This window comes from Humulus lupulus, chromosome 6 (genome assembly GCF_963169125.1).
Source record: "Humulus lupulus chromosome 6, drHumLupu1.1, whole genome shotgun sequence".
In the NCBI taxonomy this organism is placed as follows: domain Eukaryota; kingdom Viridiplantae; phylum Streptophyta; class Magnoliopsida; order Rosales; family Cannabaceae; genus Humulus; species Humulus lupulus.
In genome coordinates, this window is record NC_084798.1 from 18,814,530 (window position 1) to 18,830,530 (window position 16,001).

Sequence of the window (16,001 nt, forward strand, 5' to 3'; positions counted from 1 at the left end):
TGGTAACAAACTTGTAGTTAATTTAATTAGTTAATCCAGTACCAATTTTTTTAATTAATTAATTGACTAATTTTTTCATTAACGAATTTTAATTCATTTTAAAATTTTTATTTTAATTTAAATCATTTTTATTTAATTTTTGAATATTTAAATAATTTTTTTTGTCAATAATATTTAAATAAAAAATAAATAATGTGGATCAATCACATGTTGCCACGTAAATGCTTACTTGGCACTTAACGACGACCTACCTACGATGTAAAAAAACTTAGGTGTCAAACTGTTAATTTTGAAAAACTCAAGTATTTTCACCACCAATTACTCTATCAAATATAATTAGAATTTTATTAATAAATGAGATATTAGTGACATAAATATTCAATACTTAAGTTCATGTTTCTCTTGTACCTAAATACTTAATGTTTATTTTTTGTTTCAATCGTTACTTTTTTCTGTTAAGAGGCAAATAACACACTTTTTAATTATAGATATTAGCGGCATATATACATAAGTTTATATAATTGTTATTGCACTTAAATATCTAGCTTTTAATATTTGTAGCATAAATAATAAAATAAAATCTAATTTTTAAAAAGTAAATATTTAAATATGAAATTTGATAAATACAAAACTAACACCTAAAAAATTATATTACAAAATAATTTTAAAATTTTTAAAATTCAAATTTAGTTAAAAACATTATTTTGAATTTCTAATATCTTTCAAAAATTCTTATTTAAAAATATTTTTGAAAGATTTATAATATTTCTACTTTTAAATAATTTTTATATTTAGATATTTTGAAAACTTTAAATTTAATTAAAAACAATTATATAATTTATTTAATCTTTTTATATATTTGGATCTTTTGAAAAATCTTAAATATTAGAAATAATTTTTTAATTAAATTTGAATTTTTCAAAATATCTAAGTATACAAATTATTTTTAATTTTTAATTTAATGTTTGAGGTGTTAATTTTTTATTAATTAAATTTAGAATTTAAATATTTTATTTTTTTTAAAACTAAACTTTTTTTTTTATTATTTATGCTATATAAAAATTAAAAGTTGGGTATTTAAGTGTAACGATTACATAAACTTAGGTATTTATGCTGCTAATATTCCTATTTAAAAAGTTTAGTATTTGCTACCTAATGGGAAAAAATAACGGTTGCAACAAAAAATAAATATTAGATATTTATGATGTCAAAAAAAATAAATTAGTTTTTTAAATACAATACATGCATTAACTTAGGTATTTTATTAAATATTAATTAAACAAAAATAGTATAACTTGACACAAGAAAATAATAAAGAGATATAGTGTACTAAAATAATATAATGTTCTTTTTTAAGTTTAAATTTAATGAAAGCCAAAGCCAAAGACAAGTAAATTTAAATTATATTTCGAAAGCGTTTTTCAAATCATAAAAAAATGGTTTGATATATTTACTTAATTTTTTTATAATTATAATAAAAAAATAAATTATAAATTTATTAGAATATGAATAAAATAAAAAAATATATAAATTTTATTAAAATAAAAGAAATCAATTTTTTTAATTATTTTTTAAAAAGAATTCCTTAAAAAAAGAAATAGACATGTTATATTTTAAACTTTAAACATATTAAACATTTAAAAAATTAATCTAAAAATCATAAAAAAAACAATTTTTAACTTTAAAATTGGAAAGAATGTTTAAACCAGCTTTTAAAAACATTGGCAATGTACGATAACCATTATTTAAATAGTTTTTCATTTCTTTAATTAAAAATCTGATAATAAAATTGGAAAGTTTGTTCGGAAAGTCTATTTTCATTTTTTTACTTTTTTTAATTGGGAAATTACCGTATATTCGGTATTTTAAACTTTTTTTACAATTTTACGGTAGTTTTTTTTGTTTCCCACTTTTGAATTTTGTTTTTTCTAATTTTTGGATTAACATTAATTTTTTAATCCATTTATACGACTTCTCCTTCCTCCAGCCTCCTTGCCAAAACCAGACCCATTTTCTATTTCTCTTCTTCTTTCACTTTCCTTGCCAAAACTAGTTCATCTTTCTCGTCGGCAACCACCCATATCCGCTGCACTTTGGAGACCCAAGAACCCCGCCACCCACGCAAACTCTCTCTCTTATTTTCTCTACAGCAACCATCACCACCACTTGACTTTGGAGAAGCCAGATCGCCGCCACACACATCACTTGGTCCACCATTATCAACGTTGATGTTGAGCTTCACTTCTGCAGTAGAAAGTCGGGTCAAGGCTCATATTTGTCTCTAACCCATTTTTTTTTAGTATGGAAAGATCATAGATAAGTCAATTAAGGTTAGTGATTTAAATGGGTTTGCTATTCCAAATCAAACTTTGTCACAGAGATTTTCAATTGATTATTTCTTTACCACCCTGTTAAGGCTTAATAGTCTGAAAGTTTTTTGCCTCCTTGAATATGTTTAATTTTTTTTCTTTGGTTTAGTTCCACCTAAAATCTAAGAAGTGGTGAAGCTTCAAACTTTTATAATGGACAACAATTTCTTAAATGGAACATTTCCAAGTTGGTTTGACTCATTAGTTTTTCTGAGTATTTGAAGTTTGAGCAACAATGAATTGATAGGTCCATTTCCATCTTCAGTTGAGAGAATAACCAAGTGATATGAACATATATATACATAATGATATTGTTACATAACATATATGGATATATGTATGTAATATTCGTTTGTTCATTTTGTTGTGACCACAAGCTGTTCATTGAAATGCCTGAGTTAATTTTAATGCTTCGTTTTAAGTTTGTTTGCAAGTTTGTTTGTCAATATTTGTTCATATAATTAAATAAAGGCCAATGAAACTCAAATAGAAGCCCACTGCAACTCTTAATGTGAGTTATCCATATGAATTAAGAATGTAATCACATGCAACCTAAAGCAACACATGGCTAGTTCAAGTGCAACCCACTGCAACTCCTAATGTGAGTTATCCAAATGAATTACGAATGCAACCACATGCAACCGAGAGCAACACATGGCTAGTCCAAGTGCAACCAACTGCATCCCACTGCAACTCCTAATATGAGTTATCCATATGAATTACGAATGCAACCACATGCAACCTAAACCAACATAAGGCTAGTCCAAGTGCAACCCAATGCAACTCCTAATGTGAGTTATCCTTATGAATTACGAATGCAACCACATGCAACCGAGAGCAACACATAGCTAGTCCAAGTGCAACCAACTGCAACCAACTGCAACTCACTGCAACTCCTAATATGAGTTATCCATATGAATTACGAATACAACCACATGCAACCTAAACCAACATAAGGCTAGTCCAAGTGCAACCCAATGCAACTCCTAATGTGAGTTATCCATATGAATTACAAATGCAACCATATGCAACTGAAAGCAACACATGGCTAGTCCAAGTGCAACCTACTGCAACTCACTGCAACTCCTAATATGAGTTATCTATATGAATTACGAATGCAACCACATGCAACCTAAAGCAATGCATGGCCAGTCCAAGTGCAATCCACTGCAACTCCTAATGTGAGTTATCCTTATGAATTACGAATGCAACCACATGCAACCGAGAGCAACACATGGCTAGTCCAAGTGCAACCCACTGCAACTCACTGCAACTCCTAATATGAGCTCTTAATATGAGTTATCCATATGAATTACGAATACAACCACATGCAATCTAAAGCAATGCATGGCTAGTCCAAGTGCAACCCATTGCAACTCCTAATGTGAGTTATCCTTATGAATTACGAATGCAACCACACATGCAACCGAGAGCAACACATGACTAGTCCAAATGCAACCAACTGCAACCCACTGCAACCTAATGCAACTCAATGCAACCATACCCAATATAACAAAATGTAAACACATACCCAATATAACAAAATGCAACCTAATGCAACTCAATGCAACCATCAACAACCTCAGATGTTAAGTAATCTTTAAATTTCTTATTTGCAAATTGATCAAATATCTTAAGCAACTCAGCAAAACATAAAGAAAGTGATCCAAAACAATTGTCTAGATCTACGAAATCAACAATGCATATTGATTTGTATCATCTTAGTTTTGTACCAAAACAATTTCTTTGTTTTTTTTTTTTAAAATAAAGCAATAATGAATGAATATGTATCAGTCTTCGGTTTTTTATTCTAGGATGCAGTTAGTATCTAATTCCTTATTGGACGGTTTCTGCAAGTCTTTCTATTATGTCCATATTGACCACAACTTCCGCATTTGTTTATGAGTTTATGAGTTTTAAGTTGTCGTGGGTTGCATTGAGTTTTTTAAAATTATTTTATGTTTCATTGAGTTGCATGAGCTTATATGAGGGTTGCATAGACTTGTATTTGAGGTTGCATTGACTTCCATTTTAGGTTGCAGTAGGTTGTATAAGGATGAAATTTGAAAAAGAGATTTTTAAAGTTGTTTTAGGCTGCACGAAGTCGCATTAAGCTTGCATTTAAGTTGCATGACTTGCAACTCATTAGGTTGTATGACTTGCATTTGAGGTTGTAGTGGGTTGTATAAGAATGAAATTAGTATATGAGTTTTTTAAAGTTGCATGAGGTTGCATTTGAGGTTGCATTGAGTTTACATTTGAGGTTGTAGTGGATTGCATGATGAGTTGCATAAAAACTAAATCAATTTATGAGTTTTTAAATTGTCATGGGTTGTATTAAGTTTTTTAAAATTGTTTCAGATTGTATTGAGTTGCATGAGCTTATATGAGAGTTGCATAGACTTATTTGAGGTTGTATTGGGTTGCATTGATTTCCATTTTAAGTTGCAGCCGGTTGCATATTTGAGGTTCACCAATAAAATCAAAAGTTTGACTCTTGAAACAGTCAACATTATTATTATTTCTTTTAAGACAATGATAGCTATAAACTATCAAGTAATTAGCAATAAACCAACATAAGATATCATATGGTATAATAGACATATACATTAAAAAAAAAAATTAAGCTACACGTTATTGATTATTATAGTTGTATAAATATATATATAATATTATTATAATTAAGCTCATCAATTTAATTTGTCTCATGCTTTTCAGAAGTCGTTCCCCTACGTACGCACTCATACATGAGTGCTTGAAGAAGCTGACTTTAACCCAGTTTCAATAGCAACATAATACTCAGGTGCAACAACCAACACTAAGACACATCCTAAGGACCCCAACACTAAGACATGTCTTGGGAGTGAAACTGGATGGAAGTCGTTTAAAATGGTAGGAGTTGCTGAAAGTTGCCGGAAATTGCGGAAACTAGTAATCACCGGTATTCCTCTGCAACTCCGATGATATTGCTGTCATCCGATAATGCAAGGATTCTCCTCTCTCGCTTCGATATCATTTGGGTTGACTTCATCCGCGTCATGAAGGACGTCAGTGACATTGATATCTCTAACAACTATTCTTTGCCAGGAACGACTCCAAAGACAATGATGCAATTGGAGTTGCCATTGTGTAATTGGTGCTATGAAGAAGAGACCGTATAATTGAACAAAAATTTAACAATTAAACATTTATGTAAGAATGTGGGAGAGATCGTATAATTGAATAATTTTTTGGTAAATTATTTATTTATGAAAAAATCCCTTTTTAATTTTCATTAAATTTTATCAAATTCAGAAAACACAATTATCTCATTTTTAATATATTTTTTCATTTTTTTTCCTCTTTGTACACGTAATATTGGGCATCTTTCCTCTTCTAGCATCAATAACTTCCAAAATGTTTACCAAATATATAAGTTATCAAATATATTTTTTATTTTTTTTGTTTTTAAATATAAAAACAAAAATAGTTACCAAACACATTTTTATTTTAAAAAAATCAAAAAACAAAAATGAAAACAATATTCCTATTTTTATGTTTAAGAAAATTAAAATTAAAATTTTTACCAAGCAACCTATATAAGTTGATGCAGAAAATGAATATATAAACGGTCTAAAATATAAAATAAATTTTTTTTCTTTGAAAGCACATATAATAGGGTTGTACGGAACTTTTGTTTTTTGTTTTTTTTTTTAAAAAGAAAAGTACAAGCTATAAATTGTCTCAAATCGTAGCTGGGCAGGAGTACTTGACCAACACTCCTATCAATTAAAGCTTTAACATTAGTACTTTTACTATAGCTATACGTCTTATAACAAGTAGATCCACAGGGTAATTTAAAATTTATAATAGTCCGTACAACTCAATTACAACACCTGAAACCCTAGGCCTACTATAATATTGTACATACATGCTCTAATATAATATATATATATTTATATCATGACTCACCCACTATTCTTATTATTATTATGTATAACACTGAACAGGTTATGACACCATGTACAAAGTACATATATATATATATTTGTATATATATATATCTACTTTGTCATCTTGTTAATTAGGTTAATCAACCCAATTCACGTACATGTTATTTGTTTTATAATATATATATATATAGTCATATTAGAGAGGTAGTTCATCAGTGCAAGTTCAACAAAATATTGATTAGTTGCATTGTTCAACTTGATGATTTAAGCCATACTATGGTATATTATATAGTACGATCCATATATCTTATTCTTAATTAAGCTAGTTCAAATAGTTCAATCAAAATCTATTTATGTATATATATAGCTAATAGTTAGCTATATATACACGCATATGTAAAGGGTAAGTGATAAATATTCTAAAAATAGTACTACTATAGAATAGAATCATTCTATTCATATTCTTCTCCCTTGGCTTGCCCTATATATTATTATTAATTAAGAATTAAAAAACCGTACAGTTATTCCATTAGGACAAATTATATTCCACTTAATTAGTATATATTAATTCTCTCTTTCTTATGTATAAAAAATAAATATAAAATAGCACTCATTTATATCCCAATTTGCCCCTTCCAATTCTATATAGCAAACAAATCATATACATTAATTAATAATATATTGAAAATAAATATGTGATCTTTTGATGATTTTATAGGTAAATCTTTTCCATGCATGCATTTGCATCATTATTAATGTTATTAATATTGTATGACTTAATAAATTCTACTTTATACACACACATATATATATAAGAAAAAGGGTATCTTGTTCTCTTTTCCTCTATCTCTACCTAAAAAAATGTTTTCATTAAATAACTTTCATGAACAATATTTTATATTCATGTTATAAAAGATACTATACATAACTCAATAGCAATATCTAAAGCTTAATGATTTTTTTTAGATGAAAATAATTTTATAATTACATTGAATATGATCTTATATATAATCCATAATTTTCAACATTAATCACAATATTAAATCTAAATACAAAACACACTTGAGCCAATTGTAATACTCTTTTCATTGATATATATAATAATATATGTATATATAATCAATATAGTAGAAAGAGAGATGTATATGTATGTGTATATATGGATATTGGATTCTTTGGCTTAATTCTTACATAATAACTACTCTTCACCATGATGAAGGACTAAAACTATATTCAATGCATATTTACATTCATGAGTTTTAACTCTCAAAAACCTCAAAATATATATCAAAAACCGTTCCACACATTACTTTTTTCCACTTTGCTAGCTACTTTATTTATTCTACTCCAACTTTTAAATATCTTGTTTTAAATCTAGAAAAAGTCTTTATTAGGTTCTAATATTATCCTCTAGTACCCCATGTATATAAAAAGTCATATATAATAATACTATAGACCACAACATGGAAAATCATTACAAACCCAAGATTCTATAACCTAAAAAAAATACATCACACTCTTCGGCCACTTTACTTTATACATAAAGCAAAAAAAATCAAAATAATTAGAAATTTGTGAGAATGACTCTTTTTTCAAGTGATTTTGTACTCCGACCTACTTTTAATAATTTTTTACAAAATAACATATATCTAAAATTTGTCTAGTTGTCTAAATATTTCGACTAACTGTCTGAATTTTTCGATCAGCTGTCTAATATTTTAGACTAGCTGTTCTAAATTTTTCGATCAGCTGTCTAAAATTTTAGACTAGCTGTCTGTCTGAATTTTTCGATCAACTGTCTAAAATTTTCGACTAGTTATCTGAATTTTTCGAGATCACTTTGCAAATAATTATTAAAACTAGATTAAAGTGCAAAATAACTTTAAAAAATAGGTCATTTTGCCCGGCCCCCTTGTATTTATAAACTTTTCATTCCCAATAGCAAATTAATTATTTATACCTCTTCCAATAAAGAATTTTTTCTTCTATATAATTAATTAATTCATGAATGAAGTCTGTATAAATATTGTACAAAAGGAATTCATTGGACATTATAGGAAAGTCATCTACAAGGCACTTTAGAGAATCTATTGTATGTGATCATAGTTTTCTTAAGGAGCTAGGTTTGTTTAGATGAATTCTACACTAGATGGAGCCGTTTTCAAAGTAGTGACTTTTCTAAATATACAAGGTTTTTATTTTTATTTTTATTTTTAATTTAATTTATTTATAAGGCTATGCTTTTGATGAAGTACAAATTAAGTATATATTCGTTATAGGGTGTCAATATTTTTCTATATATAGTTATTGTGATTACCCTTTTGGCATCAAAGATCATCAAGCATGGCTTTTATTTTAAAGTTTTATATAGTACTTAAATTAATATTCACGAGATGCCCACCTTATATTTTTCTTTTTCTCTTAATTTATTTACAATTTTCCCACTGGTTAATTTTAATTAATTATATGAATTCTATTGTGTACATATATTTATGTATATCTTGAGTAGGGTTTTCAACTTTTTAGCTCCAACTTTTTATGTGTGTTATTTTTAAATATAGGCCTAATTGGCATGATTCTCTCAATAGGCTTTCAACCAATATATATATTATATATAATATATGCATATTAATATTGTTGTACCATGCATCAACAAAAATTAATATCACAGAGAGATGAGCAAACTCATTTATGTCAAGCTAAAAAAAATAAAGGGATTTATTATATCATCATTTTAATTAATTAACCCTGAAATAATATATATTTTTACTATTATTATGAGCCAAGTCGTACACATATGCCCACTGCAGTAATACCCTATATATATATAATTCATATAAATTACCATGAAGTAAAATTTTCTTTCTGCATTTAAAATCAGACACATAAATTATATATATATATATATTAATTATATATATAATACAGAAGCAGCATTAACAACTAACCATCTACCTGCTAAATATGTGTGTGTATATATATAATGTGTTTATCCCAAAGTCCTTGTAACAATTTGGGTTTGATGCAATGTACGTAGGTATATATATATATATATATATATTTGTTTATCCCAAAGTCCTAATTATATAACATTATATTATATAGGTCTTTGATAAAATGAATTATTTTTTTTAAAGTCATTTTGCACTCTAGTCTAGTTTTAATAATTTATTACAAAATGACATCTCATAATTTAGATAGCTAGTCAAAAATATAGACAACTGGTTGAAAAATTCAAATAAATGGTCGAAAATTTTAAATAACTAATTGAATTATAAAGAAAGATCTTTGAAATATGATTTCAAAGAGATGATTTCCAATTTCTCTATTATATACACAGAGAACAAATATAACACGCAATCTTTATAATTTTGTCCAAACATTGTTTAAAGGAGGCAAGAAAACGGGTAAACCGGGAAAAAGTGGTTTCGAAGTTCATAAACAACACATAATAATTAACCAAAAGTTACCCTTTAAAGAAGAGATTATGATGATATATAGTATAGATATATATATATATATATGTGTGTGTATATGTATAACAAGACAAAATCCTATTTGAAAACCTACCTCTATCTAGACTAATATACAGTATATATATAGTTGATTAAGCTTATACTAATCAGACTACATTGGAATTTGAACATGTAGATTAGATATATTAAAACATATATTTATATATATAGACCACACTACATATATATAATATCACAATGCAAATAGGCCAAGTTTAAAATTCAAACATGCAAGATATTTATGATCAAGAATCATATAAAATTAATGCCCAAATTTTAAATAGGTCAATATCATCATATTTTGTATATTAGGGTATGATAAGTTTATACTTGTAACTATATATATGATGCAATTTAACACTAATGTAACTTTATGAGACTAAAATTGTGTTCACATTGTTATGTAATGGGAGACTAGTCTTACATTTTTATAGAAACCTACACCAAATATAATATTATTGATGTAATATATATATATATATGTGTGAAAAATGGTAATTGAAATATAATAATAATAATATAAAAAGGGAGAAATTAATAATCTCTATTTTATTTGTTTTCAGATCAACTCAACAGATAGAGAATGTACATATATCAAATTAATTATATAAATAAGTAGTAATAATAATAATAATTGATGATGATTAAGATTTTCTGCTTGGGAAAAATTGCATACCGGGATTATTAATGAAAGCATTACTAGAAGGAAACAAAATTGGACATGTTGATGTTGTTGTAGTTGTTGTTGAAGAAGAACCAAACATATTCAACGGTTGATGATGATGATTTTGGTGATGATGATGATGATGATGATCCTCAGCATTAGCAACAAGTGATGATGATGAAATATTAGCCGTTAAATAAGTTGCACTTGCACTTGATCCAACGGTGCCAATTACTCCACCAGTTTGATGATCATGATGATGAGATTTAACACTAACAAAATAATCTATAGGCAATTGCTGCTGCTGACCATGATGATCATGATTGCGATGATTAAAGCCTCCGGCGCCGGCAGAAGTGGTGGTCCGGTCTCCGGCGCCGGTGACAGTGTAATTAGAAGAAGAAGTAGTATTAGTATTAGGTTGGAGACCTTGATCATAGAGAATACCCTTGAATAAATGGCCTCCTATGCTCACAGCCGTCTGATATGCATACTGATCATGATTCTGGTCAACCCCATTAACGTTGACCGTTGAGCTTACCCGTACAACGTGAAATGTGGCCGTGGCTTTCACTTCAGGAGGGAAATTTTGTGCTTCTTCTTCTAACCCTAAAGATACAAAAATAATTAGTAAAATAAAATAAAATAGCTAAACCCAGCATTGGGTTTTTCTTATATTATAAATATTATTTTTCAAATGATAATAAAAAAATTGTGTATGTAGAACCTATAAATATATATGTATAGGTTGTTTCTTTCATAGCTTATATATAGCTTCTAATTAAATTTATTTTCCATACAAAGAAAGTAGTGATTGTCAGAATATATATATATAATTAGATTCGAACTAAACAGTATAGTACCCAAGAGTATTAGATCGAGAAATGGGAAATTAGCTAGAATACATATGTACATATATATATATAATATAGCTTATTACTAGAACTTTCAGCACTATTGTTTGGATTTTCTTCATCAATTTCAAAATGGGGTTTTTTTTTTCTTCATAATATTTATATATTATGTGTATAGATATACACATCTATGTATGATTATGTGTACAGTTTTTTTTTCTTGTGAATCTAAACATAGGGATTTTTAGCTAGTTTGCTAGGTTGAGTTGGAAACAGTGGAAAATCAGTACTACTTCCCTTCAAAAGGGGGATTGTGTAGTATATTTTGATTATAAACATGATTTCCTCATCTGGGTTTTTGTACATATATAGATTTGGTATATATATATATATACACACACATGTATCTGCTGAATCTAAACATAGTATCTTCTAGGTTGAGTAAGAAACAGTAGTAGCAGAAGAAGAAGAAGAAGAAAAAAGTACTCTCAAGAAAAGGGGGGGATATTATGATACATACATATTTCGATTACAATTGTCAGAAACAGCAATTGGGTATTCATATTTTATGTTTCTACACACAAATACACACTTCTTTTCTCTATCTACATACATAAATTTATATGGGTTTTTTGTGAAACAGTAGTATAGAACTATATATAGATAGATATAGTAGTAGTAGTAGTAGTAGTAGTATAGGAGAGTAGTACCTGGTGTAGAGGAAGATGCTGGTATTGGTGGAGGAGGGTTTGGATTATTAATAGTGATGAGCTGTGATCTGAGCCTTTTGGTGTTGAAATAGTACTGCAATCCCTGGTGATGATCTTGATCATGATGATCAAGATCTTGATCTTGATTACTATGATGATGATGATGATGAAGAATAGTAGTAGAAGTATTTGTATTGAGAAGATTACTGTGGTGATGTCTATGGCGCCTTCGGTACAAGGGAACCCAAGTGCTCTTAATGTGAGTTTGGCATTGGAAACCTTTGCTCTTACAACAAGTCCTACACCTCATATAAACACACTCTTTCTTGGCTTGGTTTCCACAGTCTTGACATCTTGAAGATAAACTCACTTGCCTCATCATCATATTCATTATATATATATCTATAGCTATATATAAACTCTCTAGCTAATATCTAATAAATTAAATATGCTATAGATTAAGTATACTCATCTCTCTTTCTTTTTCTTTCTCTTTCTCTCTTTTCCCTTTTCTTACTTTTCTCTTTGTAAGAAGAAAGAAAAAAAAGCTGTCAATTTAAGGCTTTGTTCAGGTGGAATAGAGGCCTTATATACACACACATATATATATTGTGTATATGTATATGTCTATCTATATGTAGATGTTTTTATTTTGGTGGGGGGTGTGGGTCATTTGGAATTAAGCTTATGTTGTGAGTTTATTATATATACATAGGGACAGCTTTTGCCAGTCCCATATATATATATCTAGATTATATATATTTTTTCTTCTAATGTATGATTACATACAAAGCCGCAATATTGATCAGTAGTATACTGTCAAACACACACACCTATATATACATATTTATGCTTTTTTATTTTTTATAATTACAACAATTAAACTACACAATCAAATCTAGCTCAATATTTGAATTGAACACAGAATTACAGTGATTAGTTTCTTGTATAATTCATGTATTTGTTGATTATTGTGACCATATAAATACATAAATGATTTTCAACCTTGCATGATAAAAAAAATTGAATTTTTTTTTGTTTGACAGCATTAATTTTCATTTATTTGTGAAAAGGTGACTACAGAGAAGAGTTTTATTAGGTAAAGAACATTGATGAAGATTTCAAACATTTATACATATTTATATTTTTTAAGACATCATAATTGTTTTAACTAATTGGAATTGGACAATTAATATCCAAATTAATTGGGAATATTCACAACTAGTTCATTTGATAGTGCCTAAGGAAATGTGTCACATTTAAAAGGAAAAACAAAACTCAATAAATAAACATATTAACTTAATTAAACTTATTTTTAGCTTGATAGAGGTTTTATACAAGTCTTTGTAAAAAGAAAGAAAGAAAAAAAAAAGTTTACACAAAGTCTTTTTCAAGTCTTTTAAATGTGACATGAACAGTGTTAAACCCATTATTATTCTTGAACCAACTCATATATATATATACACATTATTGTGGTGAATGTATATATACTAAAGAAAATATCACCAATTCACATTTTTCTTGTAGTAATACCACCAAATTGGTTTGAATCCAACCCAACCAAATAATAACAAGTTTGGTTGTTTAGATATTAAACTTTGTGCCCTTAAAAAAAAAAATATATATTGTGTTTTTAAAATATTGTTTTTTTAATATCAACTCATATGCTTTGTACAAAAGCTAATCATATATATAGAAAGAACTAGTTGTCTAGTAGTACCTATAAATGATATAAAATAGACATGCATATCTATATTAAATAAAAAAGAGACATTTATTATATTTATCCATATAAAATTGATCGCAAAAATGTAACACGCAAGTATACGTGGTCTAATCAAGTAATATATGATAAGTTAAGTGTCGATCCCACGAAGACTGATATTAATCACCAACAATTAATCTCTAATTCTAATTGATTTGCTTAATAATTTCAGATTACAATTAAAATACTTACTACTAAAAATTAGGAAACTACTAACACTTAAATAAATGCAGTAATAAGAGTTGATTTAATTTAATAAATGCAAAAGTTAGGGCTTTAGTTTCATCAACTTTCCACTTATGATTTCTACTCAATTTCTCAAGATATCTTAATTCTGTTGTAGTAGCAGATTATAATTATATATTATAGTCTTATTAGGATCTATAATTCTCTACAATATACTATGCCCTACATCTCTGTTGTAATCAATATATTGCAGGCTTTAAGCATATAATCCCTAAACTACACAACTCATAAAAGTACTTTCGTCTAATATGAAATTGTGATTATTTATCTATAGCATAATTATCCTTTTCTTTTCAGAGATTAGGTTAAAATCATATGGACATGTAAATGACGATCAAACATTCACAAGCATTAAGTGTACGATAAATAATCCACAGCAGAAGAAAGAAATTCAGAAAAATTTCATTAAGAAATCATAGTTTCAAGAAGAATCCACTAAAACCCTAATAAAAAGATTAGTTCAAAGCAGACATACTAACATCAATCAAATTAAATATAAACATAAACATGAGTAGAGAGATTACAGAAGAGAATAAGAATTCAAACTTTAGGTTTCAATGTTTTTCTTCTGCCTCCAATGACTTGTTTCTCTCTAATTCTGCATAATCTCTAATTAACTCTAAAAACGTCCTTTTAAACCAAAACCCTAAAAAAAAACATAACAAAGACGAAATTCATGTGCAGCCACACGCGCCGCGGCCCTTGCATTCGGGCGCCGCGGCGCGCATCCTCTATCCCGCGGACCCTCTCTGACTTCAGCAAGCGCCGCGGCGCGTCCCCCAGGCGCCGCGGCCCTTCAAAATTCCAGGATTTAGGCACTTTCTGTTTCTCCCTTGCGCCGCAGCTCTCCATTCAAGCGCCGCGGCCCCTAAAATTCTTCCAAAATCTCAATTCCAAACTGCAATTCCACCAATTCTCTCCGCGAATGAGTCTTCAGCTCCCTTCTTATCAACTTTTAGCACAAATTGCTCAATTTCAACTGATTTTTCAGTCATTTGCCAAACTTCACGATTTCCTCTCCTATTTCCTGAAAACATACCCAAACAAGCATAATACCGCAACACACTCCACCAAAAATGACTCAAACTTATCCTAAACACATGTTAAAACTAAGCTAAAAACAGACTCATCAAAAATTTGTCCTTGTTTTCATGATTTTTTTTGGTTGTTCTTTTTTAATTAAGAATACTTGTTTTCAAATCAGCTATATAGTCAAATACTAATTGATAATTTAATTAGAAAACTGTTAAATTTAAACTAAACCTTCACTTCACTCATATCAAAATTATCTAAACTGAAAACACATATATAAAGAGATGGTGTACCATGACAGAAAGTCCTAGAGAAAGATATGAAATTCCACAATAAATAAAAACTGCTAAAACTGAAGTCAAATAAATGCTCTTCATCAGATTAATCATCTTGTGATAATTACTATGTATATATTAGGGTTTCATTTATATCAGTACAAGACTTATTGGGATTTGCATTCTTTAATGCTAAATGCTTCCAATATTAATTAATGATGATTATTAATTACTTGCTTAAATTAGTTCCAACTATATAAATAAATACCATCAATAAGACTCCTCATTACCAAATAGCCCTCAGTTATTGGTTAAGAAAAATATCCTTCTTGATCTGCAGTAGTATAAATTACCATCTATACAAGGAGTAGTTCCCTTTTTGCTTAGAAACTAGCTAGGGTTTTAGTTGTTTCAAATATTGTGAGACTTTGTTTAATCACTTTTGAAAAATCCTTAAAAAAAAAAAAATCACTTTTGAAAAAAGTATTTTTTTTTTTGTTACCTTAAGCAAAACATTATTTTCAAGTTTGTTAAGTGTGGGCACCAAAATGTGTTGTAATTAGAGGTCATCACCTTTTCTAAACAGATTAGATTTTCACATGTATGTGCTTTCTTTTGTTTCCTCCAATATCAACATGT

The 16,001-nt window shown here is 28.2% G+C and overlaps 1 protein-coding gene across 1 annotated transcript; it reads right to left on the bottom strand.

The window, feature by feature from the left end:
• Positions 1-10,400: 10,400 nt before the first annotated feature.
• LOC133783865 (protein EXPRESSION OF TERPENOIDS 1-like) lies at positions 10,401-12,572 on the bottom strand. The gene is made up of 2 exons (XM_062223476.1): positions 12,045-12,572; positions 10,401-11,089 (listed from the first exon to the last, which is right to left on the bottom strand). The coding sequence occupies exons 1-2, from the start codon at positions 12,433-12,435 to the stop codon at positions 10,461-10,463; spliced, it is 1,020 nt and encodes a 339-aa protein (XP_062079460.1). The 5' UTR covers positions 12,436-12,572; the 3' UTR covers positions 10,401-10,460.
• Between the last annotated feature and the right edge of the window lie 3,429 nt (positions 12,573-16,001).